The 24,131-nt window shown below is 38.5% G+C and overlaps 1 protein-coding gene across 2 annotated transcripts in view; it reads right to left on the bottom strand.

The window, feature by feature from the left end:
- The window catches only part of AGGF1 (angiogenic factor with G-patch and FHA domains 1), an 84,615-nt gene extending 66,465 nt beyond the window's left edge, over positions 1-18,150 (bottom strand). For both annotated transcript variants that reach the window (XM_050795669.1, XM_050795668.1), the window contains exons 1-8: positions 17,562-18,150; positions 14,010-14,112; positions 12,733-12,935; positions 11,751-11,915; positions 8,757-8,945; positions 4,169-4,499; positions 2,240-2,351; positions 1,510-1,561 (exon numbers count right to left, since the gene is read on the bottom strand). In XM_050795669.1, coding sequence (XP_050651626.1) covers positions 1,510-1,561; positions 2,240-2,351; positions 4,169-4,499; positions 8,757-8,945; positions 11,751-11,915; positions 12,733-12,935; positions 14,010-14,112; positions 17,562-17,759 — 1,353 coding nt within the window. In that variant the 5' untranslated portion in view covers positions 17,760-18,150. The remainder of the gene's footprint in view (positions 1-1,509; positions 1,562-2,239; positions 2,352-4,168; positions 4,500-8,756; positions 8,946-11,750; positions 11,916-12,732; positions 12,936-14,009; positions 14,113-17,561) is intronic.
- Between the last annotated feature and the right edge of the window lie 5,981 nt (positions 18,151-24,131).

Consider the following 24,131-nt stretch of genomic DNA (forward strand, 5'->3'; position numbering starts at 1 on the left):
CTAATTATCCACCCCACCAATGGATGTTAGTTTAAAAGAAAGAAAGAAAAAACAGAAATGCCACCAGAAGCCTGGTGTGGTGGTGTGTGCCTATAGTGCTAGCTACTCAGGAAACTGAGGCAGGAGGATCACTTAAGCCCAGGAGGTGTCAGGGGCTGTAGTGCGTGCCACTGCATCCCAGCCTGGGCAACACAGTTAAGAACCTGTCTCTATATCAAAAAAAAAAAAGAAAGCCACCATAGAACTATCTATAGTTTAGATGGAAAGTGGGGAAGGATCTCGGAACTCTTTGCTATTTAAGTTACAGATAAGGTGTTATTTTTTTGGAGGCAGGAGACCCAAGGTCATAGTAAAAAAGCAAATAAGCAAGATAATCTGGTTAGAATTAAAATTATGAGAACTTTTTCCTCTTGCTGAATGAGTCTCCAAAAAGTGAAAGTAAATGGTCTTTCAAATTAAAAATGAGAAATTATATTCCAAAAAGACAAAAATCACATAAAATCTATTTTAGGTCCACATTACGGTCCATTAAATAAAAGCAAAATGGGAACGATGGAAGGTTAAAAAAAGAGAAAAGCAAAAAAGGAAAAAAGATAACTATAAGAGAGGAGAGAAAACAGTACAGGAAAGAGAAATATAAAGAGCCTTGGCCAGACGTGGTGGCTCACGCCTGTAATCCCAACACTTTGGGAGGCCGAGGCAAGTGGATCACTTGAGCCCAGGGGTTCGAGACCAGCCTAGGGAACCTCCAGGCGAAACCGCATCTCTATGAAATACATAAAGATTAGCTGGGCATGGTGGAGTACACCTGTAGTCCCAGCTAGCCGTGGGGCTGAGGCGGGAGGATTGCTTGAACCTGGGAGGTCGAGGTTTCAGTGAGTCGTGATCACATCACTGTACTCCAGCCCGGGCGACAGTGAAATCCTATCTCAAAAAAAAAAAAAAAGTAAAAATATATAAAGAGCATCAGGAGCTAAACCTTTAGTTATTTTCTACTTATAACTTGAGTTGCAATTCTGTTCTATTTGTTTTGAAAACTCAATTGTTCTTTTTCCTGAAACCATTAGATGATCAATTGGGGGAAGTTTTAAACAAGATCCCTGAGCGGTATAGGATATATTCTTGGGTTGTAAAATCCTCTGGCTCAAAGTAACCACCTCCTAAAGTAGCCAGAAGCCAGGTAAGATTCAATTTTTAACTGTCATAAAATACAGCCTATTTATTTCACTCAATAAATATTCATTAAATGTGTACTACTTTAAGACGTAATATGTTTTCTACTCTTGTCCAGATTCTTAAAAATAAACATAATTTTGTTTATTCAAATTGTGATAAAAAATTTTATTTTCTCAAGCACTGAAATAAACAAATCTGCACTGCCTTCATTACCATTACTACACTGTATATTAACCTTCCTATTAAATGAGAAAAACCCCTAAGCTTTCTACTGTAATAATAATATAAAAATTTACATCTAGGGGACTATATTTGAGAAATCAAAGAGCTTACCTTACTGACACCAACTTCAGGGATTCGGAGAGTATGCTCCATATCCTTTTCTCTGCAGAATGAAGTAAAGTGTCTTTAATAATTTTTGAAGCATATTGTATAAATGCAGCACTTATAGAGTGACATGGAAAGGATTTTTAAGAATAGATAATGTTAAAATACATGTCTATCAACAGTAAATCTCCTGGTTATGGATTATCCAGTTTCCTTACTGCTACTCTAGACTTCCTGTGCTTTCACACAGTGATTATTTGCTCATGTCTTTTTCTCCCCCCAGACTGTGCTTCCTTTGGGTAGAGATTTGCATTAGTCCTCTTTATATCCACAGCACACAGAATAATGCTTAACTTATGGTGAGGCGTGGTGGCTTATGTGCCTGTAATCCTAGCACTTTGGGAGCCCAAGGTGGGTGGATCACTTGAGGCCAGGAGTTCGAGACCAGTCTGGCCAACATGGTGAAACCCCCGACTCCACTAAAAACACAAAAATCAGCTGGGCGTGGTGGTGCATGCCTGTAATCCCAGCTAATCAGGAGGCTGAGGCAGGAGAATTGATTGAACCCAGGATACGGAGGTTGCAATGAGCTGAGACCGTGCCACTGAACTCCAGCCTGGGCAAAAGAGCACAACTCTGTCTCAAAAACAAAAAACAAACAAACAAAAATACATGCTCTCAATAAAGCCTTTCTGAAATAATTGAAAGAATGATATAATAATATTAACTGTTTTACCTTCCAATTGTAGCAGGGTTTACAGCAGTAATGATAAAGAGTGATCCTGTCTGCAACACAGGTGATCTAATGACAATTACTCTAATACATGGGGGCCAAATTTTGTCTTCGTCTGCCAAGGAAAGAAGTGAGTAAATATTAATTTAACTACTATGAAAAAGAACTTCATAGGGATAACTAGGCGGCATCCATAAAATAAAAAAGTGTTGGTCAAAAATCTTAATTCTGACTAAAACAAACTTCTTAAATTCTGCTGTATAATACATAGCAATGGGTAAGGCTTAACACTGTTATTAAAGTGATCAACATAAAGGTTGCAGGATATGTACCATCTATCACAGTTATCAAATAATCAACTCTTTCTTTTTTAAGGTTTTGGAATCTGAAAAGATCCCAAATATTTTTATATTATTTTAAGTTACAAAAATTGAGTCCATTTAAAAAAAAAAAAAAGGCCGGGCGCGGTGGCTCAAGCCTGTAATCCCAGCACTTTGGGAGGCCGAGACGGGCGGATCATGAGGTCAGGAGATCGAGACCATCCTGGCTAATACGGTGAAACCCCGTCTCTACTAAAAAATACAAAAAACTAGCCGGGCGAAGTGGCGGGTGCCTGTAGTCCCAGCTACTCGGGAGGCTGAGGCAGGAGAATGGCATGAACCCGGGAGGAGGAGCTTGCAGTGAGCTGAGATCCGGCCACTGCACTCCAGCCTGGGTGACAGAGCAAGACTCCGTCTCAAAAAAAAAAAAAAAAAAAAAAAAGGCTAGGCACAGTGGCTCACACCTATAATCCCAGCACTTTGGGAGGCCGATGTGGGCGGATCACCTGAGGTCAGGAGTTGGAGATCAGCCTGGCCAACATGGTGAAACCCCGTCTCTGCTAAAAATACAAAAATTAGCTGGGCATGGTAGTGTGTGCCTGTAGTCCCAGCTACTCGGGAGGCTGAGGCAAGAGAATAACTTGAACCCAGGAGGCGGAGGTTACAGTGAGCCAAGATCGCACCACTGCACTCCAGCCTGGGCAACAGAGCAAGACTCTGTCTCAAAAAATAAAATAAAATAAAAAATAAATAAAATAAATTTAAAAATAAAAGCAAAAGAAATGACATTGAGAACCAAAGAACAAAATAAGCTCATACACTACACAGTTGGCCCTCAGTATCTGTGGGGGATTAGTTCCAAGATCCCTCCCCATATGCCAAAAAGCTATGGATGCTCAAGTCCTTATATAAATGGTATCATATTTGCATATAACCTATGTGCATCCTTCTGTATGATATAAATCATCTCTAGATTACTTATAGCTAATAGAACGTAAATGCTATATAGTTACACTGTATTTAGGGGATAATAACAAGAAAAAAAAGTTTGTACACGTTCAGTACAGATGCAGCTATCCATTTTTTTCCCTGAATATGTTTGATCTGAGGTTGCTTGAATCCACTAATCAGAACCCATGGATACAGAAGGCCAACTGTAACATGAAATCCTGTGTTTTAAAAGTATGTCTTTATATATTCAAGTAAAAAAAAATTAGATTTACCATAATATCCATGTAATTGAATTCATAATGTATACTTTTTAAAGACAACTTGTTTTTCTCTCTTAATTACAAAAGTAGACTACAAATATCTAACCCACTAAAACAGCCTTAATCTATATTTTAAGATTAGAATGCAGGTAACTTGGTTTTGTATTGTATTGACTACGCCATTCAATACAATGAAACTTTCTGAAGGTCCAAGTATTAGTCATGTATTCACATCCTACTCTCTAAAAACCAAGTAGCAACCCACATAATTTTCAATAACATCATTAAAATAATGTTTACTTTCCGGCAGGTATACGATGACTCACTAACATTTTTAACGGTTTTGCTCTTATATAGTTACCAGACTGGGGTATTTACTTAAATAATGATTATCTACTCACCTTCATCCTCACTATCTTCTGCAGTTACATTGCCTTCACTGGTAATGTCTTCATCATAACTATCCTCGGTCTGAGAGTCTGTAATTTCACCTTCCTCTGGTTCACTATCAGTCTCCATGATTTTCTCATCTTTAAATGATGTTGAATTAGAGATGTCTTCATGAAGAGGAGACTCTATAGTATTTCCACTAGCTGGAACAGTGAATTTGGGGAGACTATTTTTGTGATGAATGCCTATTTTCGCCTTCTTTTTCATATTCGCAATATTTTCTTCCTCATTGCAGCTTGTATGTTCAACACTGAAGGCTTTTTGATCCTCTGAGTTCAAATCCTGGAGAAGGGTGGGTAGATAGGTGGGAACAGGGGAGAACACTCTTAAACATCACTATCTGATAACATTACATCAAGTTTTAATGAATTCGTGAAGATATATGTCAGTAAAATAACAATGGTTACGATCTGTTCCCCCTCTCCTTCTCACATTTCCTTTCTTGGTTAATGATATTACCATCTTCTTATCATCCAAATTAAAAATCCTCTAGTTATGTCTGAGATCCCCTTAACCATATATAAAATTACCAAGTGCTACAGACTTTTCTCAAAATATATCCAAATCTGTCCCTCTATTCTCAATGTCTTAACATTCCTAGTTCAAGCCCTAATCACATATTGCCTGGACTATGGGATAGCATAGACCAATGGTGTCCAATAAAAATGTAACACAAGCTGTATTTGTACTTTTACATTTTCTAGCAGTCACATTTAAAAAGTAAAATTATTAATGAGATAGTTTACATGGTCTGCAAAATCCAGAGTGTATTTTACACTTAACAGCACATTTGAGTTTGGACTAGTAACAGTTTAAGTGCTCAACAGCCACATGGAGCTGGTGGCTACCTTACTGGACAGTGCAGGCCTAAAGAATACCTATTCTAAATTTTCTTTTTAAACTTGTAATCAATTAGCAAGTCAATACAAATAAAATACAGAATTAGCTTTACTTACAACATGAATTTAAAGATCCAAATGTACTCAATATGTAGCAAAATTGTAGTTTTGCTAAAATTGAGTACTTCAGATTTGGCTTGATAATACATAAAAGTTTAAAGTACAAATTAATGGTAACTATCTTATTCCAAAATCTTAACTTGCCTGGTATAAGTCTTTTATTATTTATTGTACATTTATAGCTGATATGCCTTATAATAAATGAACAAATCTATTTTTCAATTAACAAAAATTATGTATTTTTATCATGTACAATATGAAGTTCTGAAATATGTACACAATGTAGAGTGGTTAAATTGAGTTAATTAACATGTACATTGCCTCAAATACTTATTTTTCTGTGGTAAGAAACTTAAAATTTGCTCTCAGCAGTTTTCAATAATACAATACATTGTTATTAACAATAGTCACCATGTTATACAATGGTCAAATCTATTATTTTAGCCTTAGAAAAAGCAAATAATTATTTTCCGTTTTTTTCCCTTGGTTTCTGACACACTCTCACTTTTCTTTCTACCTTACAGCAACATGAGGCAAATTCATATGCTCTTCTGTTATTTTATTAAATATGAGAGCATCTCACACAGCTTTTTTTTTTTTTTTTTTTTTTTTGAGATGGAGTCTCATCCTGTCTCTCAGGCTGGAGTGCAGTGACACAATCTCGGCTCGCTCTAACCTCCACTTCCCAGGTTCAAGAGATTCTCCTGCCTCAATCTCCCGAGTACCTACAGGTGTGGCTACAGGCGTGAGCCACCACGTCCAGGTAATTTTTGTATTTTTAGTAGAGATGGGGTTTCATCATGTTGGCCAGGATGGTCTCGAGCTCTCGACCTCGTGATCCACCCACCTCACACACCTATCTTTAATAACAGCATAAATTCAGCTTGAAGACTGGCTAAACATTCACAGTGTGATAAATTATATACACTTTTAGCAATACAAATTCATCAAGAACAAGGGCAAGGAGCTGAAAAACCATGAGGAGCTTTTACATTATAAAATTATAGCAAAAAAGTTGCCTATCTGTATATACTCTTTTTTTTTTTTTTTTTTTTTTTTTTTGAGACGGAGTCTCGCTCTGTCGCCCAGGCTGGAGTGCAGTGGCCGGATCTCAGCTCACTGCAAGCTCCGCCTCCCGGGTTCACGCCATTCTCCTGCCTCAGCCTCCCGAGTAGCTGGGAGTACAGGCGCCCGCCACCTCGCCCGGCTAGTTTTTTTTTGTATTTTAGTAGAGACGGGGTTTCACTGTGTTAGCCAGGATGGTCTCGATCTCCTGACCTCATGATCCGCCCGTCTCGGCCTCCCAAAGTGCTAGGATTACAGGCTTGAGCCACCGCGCCCGGCCCAGAACGTTAGATAGTCATTAAGTGAAAAGAAAGGAGGGCTTATTTACGGGCACTGAGGCACATATGTGTATTTCAAATTATTTACTCCTATCTCCCCTACTGTCTTCCTTCCACATAACCTCCACCTACAAAAAGTGAGGCTCAAAAATATCTTTTAAAATAAAGAAAACAGATGAAGATACTCTCATGGCCTCACAGGTACCTTTTAGAATCCTCAGGAAATTCTCAAAATTCCAACAGAATTTTTCTTAAAGCTCGTCTTGAAATTCACATATTTTCAAAGAAGGATGGCTAAGATGAGTAGTTATGGGAGCGAAGCTGGACCACAATACCACAGAATGCTTTCCACCTCTATTCTCTAGTTTTTCAGGCAAGGCCATTTGAGGAGCCCTATATACTCTTCCTATTGTTAGTGAGAGGTGCTTTCACAAGCTAGCTTTTTTTTTTTTTTTTTTTTTTTTAAGATGGAGTCTGGCTCTGTTGCCCAGGCTGGAGTGCGGTGGCGCAATCTTGGCTCACTGCAACCCCCACCTCCCAGGTTCAAGTGATTCTCCTGTCTCAGCCTCCCAAGTAGCTCGGATTACAGGCATCTGCCACCACACTCAGCTAATTTTTGTATTTTTAGTAGAGACGGGGTTTCACCATGTTGGCCATGCTGGTCTTGAACTCCTGATCTCAGGTAATCTGCCTGCCTTGGCCTCCCAAACTGTTGGGATTACAGGCATGAGCCACTACACCCAGCCTACAACCTAGCCTTTCAAACAGTTAAACCACTAGTAACAAGCACTAGCCATTAAAACAGAGATCTTGAAAGCAAACAGAAAACTCATTTCTAGTATTTAAGTCACATACTCTTCTATTCCTAAGTATTGTCCACAAAAAAACAGAAGAACAAAAACAAATCAAATAGAGAACAGAAAAAAATCCAACAGAATCCTAATTCCTTATGTGAACTTTAGAATTTAGTATCAAGTAATTTTTCTTTTGTTAAGAAAAACTGGCTGGCACAGTGGCTCACGTCTACAATTCCAGCACTTGGGGAGGCCAAGGTAGGCAGATCACTTGAGCTCAGGAGGTCGGGGATGCAGTGAGCCATGATGGCACCACTGCACTCAACCTGGGTGACAGAGCAAGACCCTGTTAGGACAGGACAGAAGGATAGGATAGGACAGGACAGGACAGGGATAGGAAGGGATAGGAGAGGAAAGGACAGGACAGGAAACCATGAGATAAAATTTCAAGAGTAAGATACCAAATAGTTGCCACAGTTGATAAAATGTCAATAAAACAAACAAGCCTCCTTTCTTACCTATAAACCACCAAACTTATCTGTTTAGAGAGTAGAAATAAAGAACACTGATACCTTTTTATATTTTCCTTCTTTCAATTTAACATTGTATCATTGTAAGCATTTTTGGGGTTCCCCTTAGTCTTTACAAGTACCATCTGAAAGCCTACATAATACTTTTTTCAGTTAAATGTAATTATCACTTTCTTAACCATTGTCTTGCAGGCCATTTAAACTCTCACTCCATAGTTGTCAACAATGGATTTTTTTTTTTTTTTGTAATGTTTTCCTGGCTGGGTGCAGTGGCTCACGCCTCTAATCCCAGCACTTTCGGAGGCAGAGGTGGGTGGATCACCTGAGGTCAGGAGTTCAAGACCAGCCTGACCACATGGAGAAGCCCTGTGTCTACTAAAATTACAAAACAAAATTAGCTGAGCACGTTGGTGCATGCCTGTAATCCCAGCTACTTGGGAGACTAAGGCAGGAGAATCGCTCAAACCTGGGAGGTGGAGGTTGCGGTAAGCCAAGATCATGCCATTGTACTCCAGCCTGGGCAACAAGAAAGAAACTTCATCTCAAAAAAAAAAAAAAAGTTGAACCTGTATCTATGTCTACCTGTAAACTGTGTTTATCTTTTATTATGAATTGTGCATTGACATCAACTTATCAACTGAAGATTTGAATTCTTCTTCCAAACTATACAACACAAGATATTTTATCTGCCCTAAATCTGTCTCCTTCAAATTTTAAGAAATGCTTTCTATTTCTAGTGACAGAGTTTATGACAAAGTCCATGTTTGCTCCATCTAAACTTTCCTTAGATGTTATCTTAATGGGCATGTTTGAAATACAGAGTTATTGAATGATTTTCAGTTTCATAAAAAATTTTGTCTTAATTATCATGTTATCACCATTATGTAAAGTTTTAAAATTATAAAGACATTACCTTTTCCTCATTTGTTGCAGAAGAATCTGGATCTTTTCTTTTCTTCTTCAATTTTTTATCTTTACTTTGTTTTGTGCTAGAAGTCTGATAAGGTTGCAAATCTACTCGAGAATGAAACTGGTAACGACCACTTTCCACATCACAATAGTAATAAATTCCAGTGGAAGGATCATAATACAGTTGATTTTCCTTTGAAAGTCAAGGAAAAAAAAATTCTAAATTCATCTAAGATAAAATAAACTTAACGAAAATGCCAAATATATTCAAATATAGTAAATATTTCTTTGAACAACTATAGTATTTTCAGAAGACAATGAATTAAAGATAACAGAATAAAAAATGCTTTAATCTTCCAAAATACTTTACCATTCAAGAGCTGATCTAATTTTCCTAGTGTGAGAAACAAGTAAATCTAAATATTAAATTGAATCATATAAAACTGTCAATACTTGATCATTTTTATCTGAGAAACAGAAATTTTGTATGGTTCCACTTAATACATTAACAAAAATTGACAATACTTTTGAAGGCATGAAAACTAAAGCATGCATAAGAAAAAGCTGACCATATGAGAGCAGTTCTAGACTCTTTATTCTTAATGACTGCACAATAATGGTGTGGCAGTATAAACCCCTAAACCCTCCTCTTAATGTCATAAAACAAAGATTTGTCTTTTGATGTTCATTACTTAAAATCAGTGAAAAAAATTTTGAAAATAAAGTTCATGCATACCAAAAAATAACATTCTGTATAATGCAATCAATAAACAACTGTCTCCACCAATTAATTAATTCTATAGTAAATAGGACAAGCAACCATGCAAAAATGAATTTGGCAAATTACAGATTTAAAAGCCAGAAAGTTAAAATTAGGTAATCACCTGCATTTATGATATACTGGCCAGTACTCTAAAACCAGTATTTAATTGAACAGTCTATATTTTATTTACATCCTAAATCCATGCAGACCAGACCTGGAAACATCTTTGATGTACTGAGATTGAGCAACTAAAACTCCCTGAAAAAGAATAATTTATTTTTCTAACTATTGACACTTGCAATTTATTGTCTTTAATCCCTCCATTTTGCAGATCTCTTACAAAAATATTTAGATTTCTCACCATCTTTCTCTTAACTAAGAAACTGAATGGAGGCTTTCCAATCTTTATTTCTAGTAATAATGGAACTTTTATAATTCAAACCTTTTTAATCTGTTTGTCAGTCCCAAATATAGACATTTTCAAAATATTTAAAAAAAAATTTTACTAAAATAATAAAAATGGCAACACAATGAAGTTCCTAATTTACTCAGAAATATAACCTGCAGAATGTAACTAACCATTTACAGAACAACAGATATCAAGAGAAAAGATACAGAAATGAAGGCAGAAGATTGACAAAGACTAATGTCTACCTGAAACTGTTGTTTTCCTAGAAACTAAACAATAACTACTCCCTTTGGATAAGTGTTTAAACATTAATTTTCTGGTTATTTATTAGCATTGTCAATTAGCATCCTCCTTATGAAAGAAAACCCTCTCTGTATAAGGACTTACAGTTTACCATATGCAGATTGACAAACTAACGAAACCTCTTATGTTAATTGAGATATTTCGTATGACACTAGGTTCTCTAGATAAGTTAACAATAGTTGCAGTAACAGGAATGATGAACATCAACTCCACTTTTGTGCACCACATTCTATAATTCCTCAGAGAACCAGATTACATTACTAGATTCTTGAGTTTGAGGTATGTGACTGAGTTCTATCATTGTCATCAAATCTGGAATGAAATACAATTAAGTATTAGACTTCAACAGCTATAACACTGTATTGTAAATCAAGAACTTTATTTTCTGGTTCTATCCTAGTCAGTGGTCCATTATATTTTAGATCCCATATTAATTCCCTAGTTCTCACTGTTAACATATTGATTTTTGTTTGTTTTTGAGACAGGGTCTCACTCTGTCACCTAGGCTGGAGGGCAGTGGTACAATCATGGCTCACGGCAGCCTCCATCTTCCCAGCTCAAGCGATGCTCCCACATCAGCCTCCTGAGTAGCTGGGACTACAAGGTGAGCCACTACAGCCGGCTGACTTTAAAAATTTTTTATAGAAAGAGTCTCACTGTGTTGCCCAGGCTGGTCTTGCACTCTTGACTCAAGCAATTCTCCTGCCTCAGCCTCCTGAAGTGCTAGGATTACAAGGAGTGAGCCACCATGCCTAGCCAACAGATTGACTTTTTTAAAGTGAAACAGTTAAAAGACACAGAATATAAAACACTGGCTAATAATAAACACACTACTAAGAATTCAAGAAAGAAGTCTCCTTATGTGGCCTAAAATGAATTCATAAAGTATTTGAAATAATTTTTAAAATTCTTACCTCAAACCTAAAATTAACCTTACTTCTCTATTAATTCTATGAAAAAAAAAATTAGTTTAGGTTCTAAAATATTTACAATGTAGTTAACTATCTGCTTTTATTAACAAAAGCTCTAATACCTTAGATGTTATTTTTATACAAAAAGACTTCTCCAAAACATTATCTATAATAATCACAATAAACAACCTTATTTTAAAAACTTAGAAGTGTAGCACCATAAGCTATTTTAGAATTCTTCTGTCAAATAGTTTTGAGTCAAATATAATTTTTAAATGCAGCTTTTGGCTTTCTTACTTCGGCTTAGGGTTTAATATTTGATATCAGGCACTAAGTATGTATCATACAGTATTAAAGGTCTGAAATGGAATTTGAGACCAGCCTGGCCAACATGGTGAAACCCTGACTCTACTAAAAATACAAAAAATTAGCTGTGTGTGGTGGTGCACGCCTGTAATCCCAGCTACTTGGGATGCTGATGCATAAGAATCACTTGAACCTGGGAAGTGAAAGTTGCAGTGAGCTGAGATCGCACCACTGCACTCCAGCCAGGGTGACAGAGGAAGACTCTGCCTCAAAAAAAAAAAAAAAAAAAGGATCTGAGATACTTACAGAATCATAATAGAAACCAGTGCTGTGGTCAAAATACAGTCCAGTATTTTCATCATAACTAAATCCAGTCTGTGACACAGCCGCTTCTGCTGCAGCTCTCAAACTTTCAGCTAATGATGAACCTTCTAAGGATGTATCTTCTGTTGCTAATGCAGATGCTGGTTCCTATAAAAGATACAGTCACGCCAAATAAGACAAAAGCTTCTGTATATCAATTAAAAAGCTGGCTGAACTCAAGACTTGAGACTATGTTTAAGTAATGACTTCAATTACTACAATGGAAAAGGATGTCTATCAATTATGATTTGAACCACTTTTTAGAACATTTACTAGTGTGTCAGTAACTTCAACTTTGACCCAGTTTTGAAGGCAGTAAAAATGAGTGACAATTATTCGAGAATAAATGTATGATGCCACAGAGAAGCCATCCACAAAACACAGACTCTGAAATATTGACTAAGACAAAGATCTAGGTTCTTCAATAATTATATGTTCAATTGGAAAAAAAACTTCAAAAAGACAAATGAAGGAGAAAACCATAGATTAAATGAGGTATGTCAAACACAATAGGGATCCTGATTCAAACAAACTATAAAAACAAATTTACAGATTCAGGGAAATTTGAACAGTGGCAGGGTATCTGACATAAAGGAACATTAAAATTTTTTTAGGTGTAAATGTGGTATTGTTGTCCACAGTTCTTTCATTGAGTCAAAATATTTGGACAAATTTTGTTTTAGATTACGTATATCATACAATTTTGGAACACAATGTAGCAGGAAAACCACTACACATATGAACAAGTTCTACTTTTGGTTTTTGAAAAACTATAATATTCTTTGCACATAATATTCTTTACACATAAGAATGTTTACAATGCTTGTATATGCTGTGACGGACCAAAGAAGTCTATCTTTCCACATAACAACAAAGAAGGACAGGTTCTTGGGCACGAACAGTTTCATGTTTAGCATTTTATTACCTGTGAATTTGAGGCAAAATGGTCCACTTGTCTACATTTAACATTTTCTGTTTTATCAGTACCAGGGTAAGCATCATTTTCTATTTGTAAATGGTCTTTAGAATTCAAAGTAGAAGTTTCGATATCTTGATCTTGTTGATCTGACAGTTCAGTCACTTTACCTGGAAGACTAACATCATTGTAGTATGTCTGATAATAATAATCTGTAGCAAAAAAATTTAAGTAAAATCATATCATATTAGAATAATGTATATAAAAAGGACTTAATTACAAAATAATGGCATTTAAACACAAAAAGCAAATACTTCAAATAAATCATGATTTTTACAACTGTACAAATTTTAAAAGATTAAAACAGATGGTACAAATAAATCTGCAGAAGTGTGTATCTCTGACTCTAATGTCTCCTTCAGGACCCTAGCTGTCAGTTAAAAAGAAAAAAAAGGTAAGTTGGTTACATTTTCCACAGCAAGAGTAAAATAAAAATAGGTGGATAGGTTGTATTCTATTTAAAAAACTTAACTCTTAACTTCTAACCGGATACCTTAATATTGTTGCTTATCAATTTAACTTCTAACCAAATACCTTAATATTGTTGCTTATCAATTGATAAAGAAATAAAGGCAAGGAATTAGGGTTTTTTTCTTTTTTTTTTTTTTTTTTTTTTTTTTTTTTTGTCAAATTTATCTCCCCATGCAGACTTTTTAAAACATATCATACAGATAAGTAAGGTTAGCACTATTGCTGTGTTTAGCAATTTAGCCAAATTATGTCCTCAATGAAGTAAGGCAAAACTTAATAGGAAAGATGATTTCTTCTTGTGACGCACACATATTAAAACTCAGTATCTCAACTATTTTGCCTCATAACACTCATGAGGCCATGGTGGTAGGCCCACCATTCCCACAAGGGTGAGAGAACTGACACTATACACAATTCTAATTAGAACACATCAACAAGAAAACAAATGCCCCTGGTCACAAGGAAGGCAGATACGGAAGTAGATGGCTAACTGCGTGCCAAAAATTACTCAGTGAATGTGTCACTGAAAACATTAGCAACATTATAGAAATCACAGGAATGACAATACATTTCTACTTTTTCCTCCAGAAGAACAAACTGATTACCTGAAAATACCAGATCATATGGAGAGACGTCAAAAGCATTAACAATTCTCATTTACCTTGATCTTAGTTTATTTTAAATTTAAAGAAAACTAAACATTAGCATGATTTGAATGTAACAGCATTAGCATATCCTCACTATAAGCGAAATACCTGAGATTGACCAAGGAGCATGGTTCTCTGTTTGTACTTCTACATCAGACTTTTTATTATCTTCATTTCTCCCACGTTGGAGTATTTTACTGAGTTCTTCCACCTGAGAGAAAACAAGGCTTTAGGAAAAAGAAATCATGTAATGATCTAATAATATATACACCAATCTCCCGCTGTTACAAATAATTGTTTTTCTTGATAAAAGTTTTAGAGAAATGTCAAGAGCAGCAAGTTTACCTTTCAGAAAAGCTAAAATTACTATTTTACTTTTTACATTTAAAAGATGTTTTCATTCCTAATCTCTCTTATTAAATGTCCAAATATCTCCTCCAAAAATCAAATAATGACACTTTGTGAACAGGGTCCTTTATTTCTAACAAATAAGATTGTTTTTATGTTAATATTTTAAAGTCAGCAGTTCTTTCTAAATAATTCAAAAATCTAAAAATTACAAATTCTCATCCCTACTGAATTATCTAATATTCATTTGGTATTCTCCATTTGGAATTAACTATCCACTTGAATACGTTAATGCCACTTACAAGCTTTAATACACATTTTTTCATTAAACAGTAGTCCTATAATTAACTGTAGCACAAGACAACAGGGAAGATGACTGCCTGAGAGCGGCATCTGTCCTCCATGTATTTCACACACTAAAATACCCTTAAAAGGATGCTACTACATAGGACAGAGAAAGTGTGTGGAAGTGCCCAAAAGCAGGTAACATGCTGCCTCAGTCAATGTACCTCAGCCTGAGAGGACCTCAATGTGAGACAATGTCTACTACATACATGAAACCAAGTAAAAAACAAGCTTTTAAATACTTATTTAATGATACAAAGAGCTTAAACAGAGAAAGGCAATAAAACTGATTATATACAGATTATCCGTGCACTTCATGAGTTATCCAATCTGTTGCTAATGCTAGGGCAGGAACTACAGTGAGGGAAGCAAGACACTGATCATGAAAAATTTGACGCCCTCCTGTCATTCATGCAAGTACAGGCTCCATAGCTGGGAATTAGTGCCCCATTAAATTCCTTGCCCTAGGAGCCTGATTGCCTTGCCCTAAATCCTGGCTCTGGCTACTGTCTGTTACTATGAATTAGATTACTTAGTATCTACTACCTGCTGGGCACTATACTTGATGCTTTGGATAACATCTCATTAATTCACAAAACCACCTGAAATATTCGTTGCCCTAACCCCAATTTTACACATAAAATATCAGACGAGACAAAGTAATTTGCACAAGGCTATTCTGGGGTCTTGTACAAACCTTATATGTACTATGGTTCTCCAGTTATCATTAATTCTCAAGCAAAACTTTTTAACTGCTCCAGATAAGACATATTCAGTAATTTGGAACGACAGTTAATCAAATCCACCCTCTCTCCAACCAAGGGAGGCTGACCAGGAGAGTAAGGAGTTATCACTATCCAAAGTAGAGTCAAGACTTTGCACGAGATTAAATTTTTAATACTGAACTAAAATGGAGGCATGTGGAAGACAGATGCTCCTCTTAGGCAATTACCTGCAGAAGTTCGCTTCTGCTGCAGTTTAGTCAGAGAACTACTATTTTTTTAAGTGTATTAAAGCTTATAAGAGGCATTAACATATTTAATAATTAAATCCACGTGGAGAACACTGAATGATATTAGATAATATGAATGGGAATTAACAGTTTTTAAATTTTCTAATTCTTTAGGGAGAATTGCTGACCTCCCGAAATATTAGCATAAAAACATTATTTTCTGTAAGAAATAAAGGATCTGTTCACAAAGTCCCATTATTTAGTCTGATTTATCAAATTAACAGTTAACACCAAAATGCTGGCTCTTTGAAGATTAGCAAAAAATGTTTTAGAATCTCTAACACAAGCAGTACTTCAACAACTTAGAATTATAAAGCCCTTTTCAAAAGGCTGTCATTTTAAAAAGGCTGTCATATTTTGCTCCCCTCTCCTTTTTTTTTTTTTTTTTTTTTTGAGACGGAGTCTCGCTTTGTCGCCCAGGCTGGAATGCAGTGGCACGATCTCAGCTCACTGCAAGCTCCGCCTCCCGGGTTCACGCCATTCTCCTGCCTCAGCCTCCCGAGTAGCTGGGACTACAGGCGCCCGCCACCACGCCCAGCTAATTTTTTTTCTTGTAGTTTTAGTAGAGACGGGGTTTCACTGTGTTAGCCAGGATGGTCTCTATCTTCTGACCTCGTGATCCCCCGCCTCAGCCTCCCAAAGTGCTGGGATTACAAGCGTGAGCCACCGCGCCCTACCTTCTCCCCATATTTTTTTTTACCGTACTTGTATGCTCCTACACAGTTACACACCGTAGGTGTTCAAATTGACTAAACAAAAACTTTCCAATGTCATGATGTCAAAAACTCTATGTAACGGTCATACAAAGTCATTGCAACTCAGCAGTTATTTTCATAGTCCGTTTGGTAAAACATAAAGAAGTTTGATGACGTTTTAGTGTTCGGCCTATATACTGGTTTTAGGAAACGTACCAATAAATTATGAAGAACTAGACAACCGTCAAATTGAAACTAGTTACTATGTGGAAATAATGTGTTGGCAGAGAATGCCTGCCAACAAAGTGGAAAAAAAAATATTATGCTCTTGGTTTTTGAGATAGAGTCGCACTCTGTCGCCCTGGCTGGAGTGCAGTGGCACGATCTCGGCTCACTGCAAGCTCCACCTCCCAGGTTCAAGCAATTCTCCTGCCTCAGCCTCCCGAGTAGCTGGGATTCCAGGAGCCCGCCGCCAGGCCTGGCTAATTTTTGTACTTTAGTGGAGACGGGGTTTCACCACGTTGGCCAGACTGGTCTCAAACTCCTGACCTGGTGATCTGCCCGCCTCGGCCTCCCAGGGTGCTGGGATTACAGACGTGAACTACCGCGCCCAAACAAGGTTTTTTGTTTTTAATGCGACAGTTTAAGTATTAACATTTGTCCCTACTATCTTGAAAACGAAATAAGCTGCTTAACGTCTCCAACAAAAGCAGTTATACATCTTCCCTACTTCCACAAGAAAGCCCAAGTAAACGCCCCGAAGAGCAACCTTACACAGGTATAGCGTTCAAAAGTTTGTAAAATTGTTTACTCGTGTTTTACTCCACCTTCACAACTGTGAGCTATCATTCCCATTTAATGGGGAACTGAGGCTCGGTATAAGTTTACACATCCAGTGAATGGCAACGATGGGATTCTGACCCAAGTTCAACGTTTTAATAAACTCAAATGTGCTCTACAGTAAATGCGCCTACTGACAATGGGAAATGGGATGCTGGGGCAAGCGGGAATGAAGACTATGTAGCCACAGTACTTAAGTTCAATTCACGCCAGTCGCGAGACATAGATTTAAAAAGTAACCTGAACTCAGCTTTGCTCCTGATGTACTTGGAATTGTAACTGCGCTGAACTTTTACTTATTTATATTTCAAGTACTCTACAGTTCTGAGCCCCTGCCAAGGACCCCTTTCGAGGCCATCAGGGGCTTCGAAAGCCTCGCCTCGGGCTGGATGGGGCGCGGGGCTAAGGCGGACCGCGCACCTGCGTGCGGAGCTCCTGGTTGTTGCTTTCTGCGTTCTGGTACAGCCGTTCTGTGTGATGCAGCAGCTTCTCGATCTCCCGCACCTGCCGCTTGCAGCTCCGCAGTTCACGTTCCAACTTCTCCACCTTCCGCCTTAGCTGGGCCAGCTCAGGCTCAGGGGAGGTGGGCGGCGGCGGGGACGGCGCCTCCGAGGCCATGAGGTCCGGCGCGAGACTGCTCGTTGCCGCGGAGGGGCTGCGTTCAGGCCGAAACGGACGCCGGCGGACCCAGAGGCCACGGGAGCGCGCGGGCAGCGAAAGGTAGCCTCACACCCGGCCGGCCGCGGTGGCCCCTGGCCATGACGCCCTGAAACTCACTTGTAGCCGAACGGGGCTGCGGGCGACGAGCAAGGGACTGAGGATGGCCCCTGCCCGATGTGCGCGGCCTGGAAACCGGAAAACTTTCCTGGAAACTACCTTCTCCAGCTACAGAAACAGAGGGAGGAGCGTGGGATAAGGAACCCGGAAACCAGCGTCCAGAAAACCAGGGGCCAGAAGCGCTCCGGCAGCTCCCCAGTTGAGCCGGAAACTACGGCGCCAGCGGTAGGCGGGGCCAAGACGGAACAGGAAGCGACGGAAAGCAGTAAGGACCGATAGTGTTCGTGCGGACGTCTAGCCTGCGGTACCTGAGGGCGTGGAGAGCTGTTGGCAATGTGGCTACCGAAGCCTTAGAGTGATAGGGAGGCTTGCAGCCTCTGGTCTCAGACATTTGCACTTGCTGATGTTCTTTGAACAAACTTTTAGTATAGTATGCATTTCCTATCTCCTTGTTTTACAAATAAGAACAGAGTACCCCAGTAATGTTTTGTGGGGACTATAATGCTCTACTTACCTATGTCAACTGAAGAATGAGGAGGCTGATAAATTTAGAAAAGGGCTTTATTTCTCATGAAGGGTTACAGCCTGCAGGGTGGCCATCCTGACAGGTTTCGAGGCATAGCCTCTGGTCAGAAGCTGAGAACAAGACACTTGGAAGGAAGGGCAAAGGGAACAGAAATTTATGCTGAGCAGGGTGGCCAAATATATTCAATGAGCTGTAGGAGGATTCATGAATATTTATGAAAGGAGAAACATGCACATGCACAATTAAGCTTAAGCTTCCTGCCTCTCTGTGGGACCCATATTCAAAGAATGATGGTGTTAGCATGATCCCAGTGTGACGTTTTCATCCTCTGATGTCAAATGGCAAAGCAGAGGAGATGAAAACCCTCACTGTGAGTCCCTTGTAGATTGGCCAGAATTGCTCTGTGGTTGGTGGTCTCTTATCAGGAAGGAATGCTGGTTGGTGTGAAATCAGCCCAACTGTCCTATAGAACTGATGTTTATGGTTTCTTTTGAATAAACCTGGAAACTTACCCTCCCAGTCTTAAAACTTCAGAAAGTTACATTTGTCTTATCTGAGTTCCTTTCTTGGGAAACCAACCATGAGGCCTCCCAGATAGTATCAAGGAACTGAAACTTACCAGATCACTGCATCTGGACAATGAGGCACCATATCCCTCACCCATTATGATTCCCTAACCAGCCACATGCTGCCTGTTGAACAAGTCCTCATCCTTACTGCTTACTACTTCCTATTTTCCCACATGTAGTCACATTTCTCCCTTGCCATATAAACCCCTAATTTTAGTTGGTTGAGTAGATGAATTTGAGACTGATTTCCTATTCTCCTTGGCTGCAGCACCCAAATAGAGCCTTCTTCCCTGGCAATACTCCTTGTCTCAATGACTGGCTTTCTTTTTTTTTTTTTTAATGTAAAAGTTAAACTTTATTATTATTATTATTATTATTATTATTATACTTTAAGTTATAGGGTACATGGGCATAACGTGCAGGTTTGTTACCTATGTATACTTGTGCCATGTTGCTGTGCTGCACTCATCAACTCGTCAGCACCCATCAACTCGAATGACTGGCTTTCTATGTAGTGTGCAATGGATCTGTTCAGTCAGTTGAGGGGCTCAGAATTTTACTTTTATTTCTAATTTAGTCATTCTGCTGGTTCCTAAGTTTAGACCCCCTGGGAAAATAGAGCGAGTCCATTAGGTCTGAGCCGCAAAAAGGAGCATCCCTGGTGGGAAAATAAGAGAGAGACAATATTCTGTGGAACAGGGGAGAAAAATGCCCTGGTTTGGTGCATTTATTTGGTCTTTTGTCTGCATGACCCTGGCATTGGTTCGCCAATATTTAAACTGATGAGAGCTTCTTTGGAACACACTTCCTTCCTTTGCCAACGTCATTTAGAATTAGATCATGAGCTCAGAGTCCTGGGCCTGAGATTCATGGAGGTCAGCAGCTGTGTCATGCAGATGCTCCTCTCTCAGGGCTCAGCACAGTGCCTGTCACAGAGCAGTATCCATAAGTGCTGAACACAGCTGAACAAGATAATCCTGTTTGGTGTCTTAGATCAGTGGCCACTTCCATTAACTGTATTTTCTTATTTTTTGTATTATTGATGCTCTGGCATCTGGGGTCTCCATGACCAGGGAGATACCCCCTCCAAGGGTTAGCTAATTTCTAGACATAGCAAACAACTCACCCAGCATGCCACCCACTGATCATCTACCTTCTTTATCAGACTGTTACACTCCATGCCAATATTCCCCTGCCCTCATCACTCCAGGGCCAAGTACCAGACAACTAGGAAGAACTCCTACATCTCAGATCCCGCTGAAATTATGCAAACTAAACCTGCTTACCCTGACTTGTCCATTCCTTCCTGCAAAAATCACATAATGTTTTTTGCCATATTTCCTCCCACTCCTTCTGCCTCCTTTTGGACCTTGGTGCTTCTCCACATTGCCTTGTGTGGCTTGGTGTGCATCCTCCTCTTGGGCTGGGTGAATAATAAACTATCTTTTTAATAGCAGATCATCTCCTGATCTGTTGGCCTCACTATAACTAAATAATAATAAAATCTAAATTTTAAAACATGGCTCTGTATGTATTTTTGTCTTGTGCTCTGCCACTAGATCATTCGTAAACAGTGAGCTTTCCAGCAGAGACCTGCCCTCTGTAGGTCCTGTACACATTCCTCCTTAGGCCTGAAGAGCTCTTTACAAGGCATTGTATCTGGAAACATAGAGATTCTACCTTATTGTCATGTCAAGAGTAACCCTCAAGCCATCAAAGGAAATTTAGTGAGAAGACATGGTATGTCCCCTGTGATGTAGAAAAAAGATGTATTGAAAAAATTCTGACTTCCCTTTATGCATTATGACTCCACCAATGAACATATTGACATCTTTTTTAAAAGATGCTATTTTCTACTTTCTCCACCTTTGGGGGATAAGAAAATCCATAAATACCATTTGAAAGGTATCTTTAAGATGGTATTTCAGTTTTTAGTAATTAACTGGAGAATAAGTAAGCTTATTAACCGCTACTTCAAGCAGTGATCCTCTTATTTGTCTTAATCTATTCAAGGCTAAGTTATCTTTACCTTGTAATACCAGTCTGTACCTTACCTCTGACCATTAGAAAAGAATGACTTTTTTTTTTAGAAAAAGTCTTGAATATCAGGAATTGCATTAAGATACTAGTATCAGAGGTGGTCTATAGTGGCTTATTAAACAAATTAGGGTGTTATCCTGTTACAGAGCCTAAAGAGGGGCAGTCCACGGCCAGTGACTCCACAGTTCTTCAGGGACCCAGGCTCGGTATGTCTTTCTGCTCTGCTATTTTCGGAGCATGTTTCCAGAGCCTCCAGGTTGATCCATGGTGCAAGATGGCAGGGGGTGAAAGGAATTTCCCAAAGCCCCACCCAGTGGTTCCTGTCTATGTATCAATGGTCACCCCTTGCTGCAAGTGGGGCTGGAAATTATGTGTATATGTGTGTTTTTCTAAGCTAGACATGTTATTCTCCTAATAATATAGGGATTCTACAAGTGAGGAAGAAGGGCAAAATTCATGTTGAGTAGGTAAATAGCAGTATTTGCCACACCTAGTTTTCAGATCTAAGAGGTACTTAGTATAGTGGGCAGAGGCGCTGCCCTAAAGAAGCATTCAACTTGACACCCTTCACGATGTGATTTTGTTTTGTAATGTTTTTTTCCCACATCCTTTCCAATAAATTATATGAACCATTTTTGTACTTTTTGCCATTATGAATATAATGAGGTATTTCCTTGCTGTTTTAATTGATGCTCCTCTGATTACTAGAGAATCTCATGCATTTGTTGAAATATATGTATGTTGAAATGGCTATATGTCCTTTCCTTTCTGTGAATTGCCTATCCATATCTTTTTTCCCATTTCTTTCTTGTTATTTTGCAGTTCTTTATATAAGCAAGGTATTGCTTCTTTATGAGTTTTAGATATTACAGATATCTTCTCCCAGTTTGTCATATATCTGTTAGCTTTGTCCAGTGTTCTTTGTTAACCAGGAATTCTTAATTTGTATGTAGTGAAATCAGTCTTTATTTTATTTTACTTTTTAAAATTTTATTTGGCTTTACAGTTTAGGGTTTCATGAAGATTTTCCTTACCCCAAGTCATATTTTCTTCTATTGATCTTATAATTTAAACTTTCGCATTTGTTCTCTATTCCAACGGGGGAGTATTCAGACATGACCTAGTTTTCTCAAGACCATCCCCTTTGCATTGCTTTGTAGTACCACCATCATCTTCCATCAGGTTCCCATCTTTATATGTGGGTCTAGTTCTGAGCTTGCCATTCTTTTCCGTTTGTCTATTAGTCTGCTCCCATGCTGGAGCCATTCTGTTTTTATCACTTAGGTTCTTTAGTATGCCGTAACTGGTAGGGCAAGGCCCTATTTTGTTTTTCTTTTACAAAATCAGCTTATTCATAAACCTCTATTTTTCCATAACATTTTAGAATGAGTTCCTTGAGTTCCAATGGGATTTTTATTAAGATTACACTGAATGTATAGATTTATTTAGGGGAATTAACATAAAACTTTATTTAGATAGTCAATTCACATACTTTTTTTGCTTAATATTTTTCTTGGACTTTAGTACAATTTTAACACTTGTTTTGGGAAAGGTCTTGGGCGTTGTTTCTTAAGTTATTTCCTAGACACTCTGTAGTTTTATTGTGAATAAAATTTTATACTGTAGTATATTAAAGAGGGAAAGAAAAATCGAAGTGATGAATAGGTTTCTAGGTTGGACAAGGAAGGTAGGGACTATTGGAGAAGAGTATGTTGCATGAGGAGGAAGGGATGCTTTAGTTTTGATTTTGTTGATTATATTGAATTTGAGGTGTTCAGTAAATAGTGAGCACTGCAGAAGCCTATCTGAAGCTTGAGAAACAGATCTGGCTGTAGAACTAGTACTGTGTAAAGCAAACTCAAATGGCTCGAAGGGCTAGGGAGATAAAGCAAATGAATGGACAAGGCAGCTACTACTCAGCTCCTGAGAACTGTGGAGACATGTGGGAATGTGGACCCTGTGTTGCAAAGCTTCTGATTTTTCAAAAAAAAAAAAAATTCAATCAGGATTTTTATGTGAAATCTTTCTGTTTTAAAAAACTGGTTCAAATTAGAAAAGTAATTTCTGTAACTTCAGTGTCATATGATTTATTTTATTTTGTTTTGTTTTTTGAGATGGAGTCTTGCTCTGTCTTCCAGACTGGAGTGCAGTGGTGCGATCTCAGCTCACCGCAACCTCGGCCTCCCGGGTTCAAGCAATTCTCCCACCTCAGGCTCCCGAGTAGCTGGGACTACAGGCACCCATCACCACAACCAATTAATTTTGTATTTTTAGTAGAAACAGGATTTCACCATGTTGGTCAGGCTGGTCTCCAACTTCTGACCTCAGGTGATCCACCTGCCTTGGCCTCTCAAAGTGCTGGGATTACAGGCACAAGCCACCGTGCCCAGCTGTCATATGATTTATTATAAGGAATTGACTCATGTGGTTATAGAGGCTGAGAAGTGCCACAATCTGTTGTCTGCAAGCTGGATACCCAGGAAAGCCTATGGTGTCATTTGAAGGCATGAGAGCCAGGGAGCCAACGGTATAGATTCCAGTCCAAGTCTGAAGGTCTGAGAACCAGGAGTGCCAAGGGCAGGAGAAGATCAATGTTCCAGCTCAAGCAGTCAGGCAGAGCAAGAATTCAACTTTACTCTGTCTTTTTCTTCTATTCATACCTTCAGTGGGTTGGAGAATTCCCATCCACATTGGGGAGGGCCATCTGCTTTACCTAGTTTGCCAATTCAGATGCTAATCTCTTCTGGAAATAACCTCACACACACCCCAGAAATAATATTGAAGGAGATAAATGAGCATCTTGTGGCCCAATCAAGCTGACACATAAAATTAACCATCACACTTTGGAAATTGCATGAATGGCCCCAGTTCTTTATCTGTCTTGCTTCCTCATCCTTTGACATGTGATTTTGTGGTTTTCCTCACTAAAAGGGAAGAATCTCCCCTTCACCTTTGAGCTGGTTTGGCCATGTGATTTGCTTTGGCCAGTAGAATGAGGTGATGTGCCAGCAGAGTGGCACATCTAAGCCTAAGTCCCAAGGCCTTAGTGATTCTGTTTGCCCTCTGGAATTCCTGCCA

This window comes from Macaca thibetana, chromosome 6 (assembly GCF_024542745.1).
Source record: "Macaca thibetana thibetana isolate TM-01 chromosome 6, ASM2454274v1, whole genome shotgun sequence".
In the NCBI taxonomy this organism is placed as follows: domain Eukaryota; kingdom Metazoa; phylum Chordata; class Mammalia; order Primates; family Cercopithecidae; genus Macaca; species Macaca thibetana.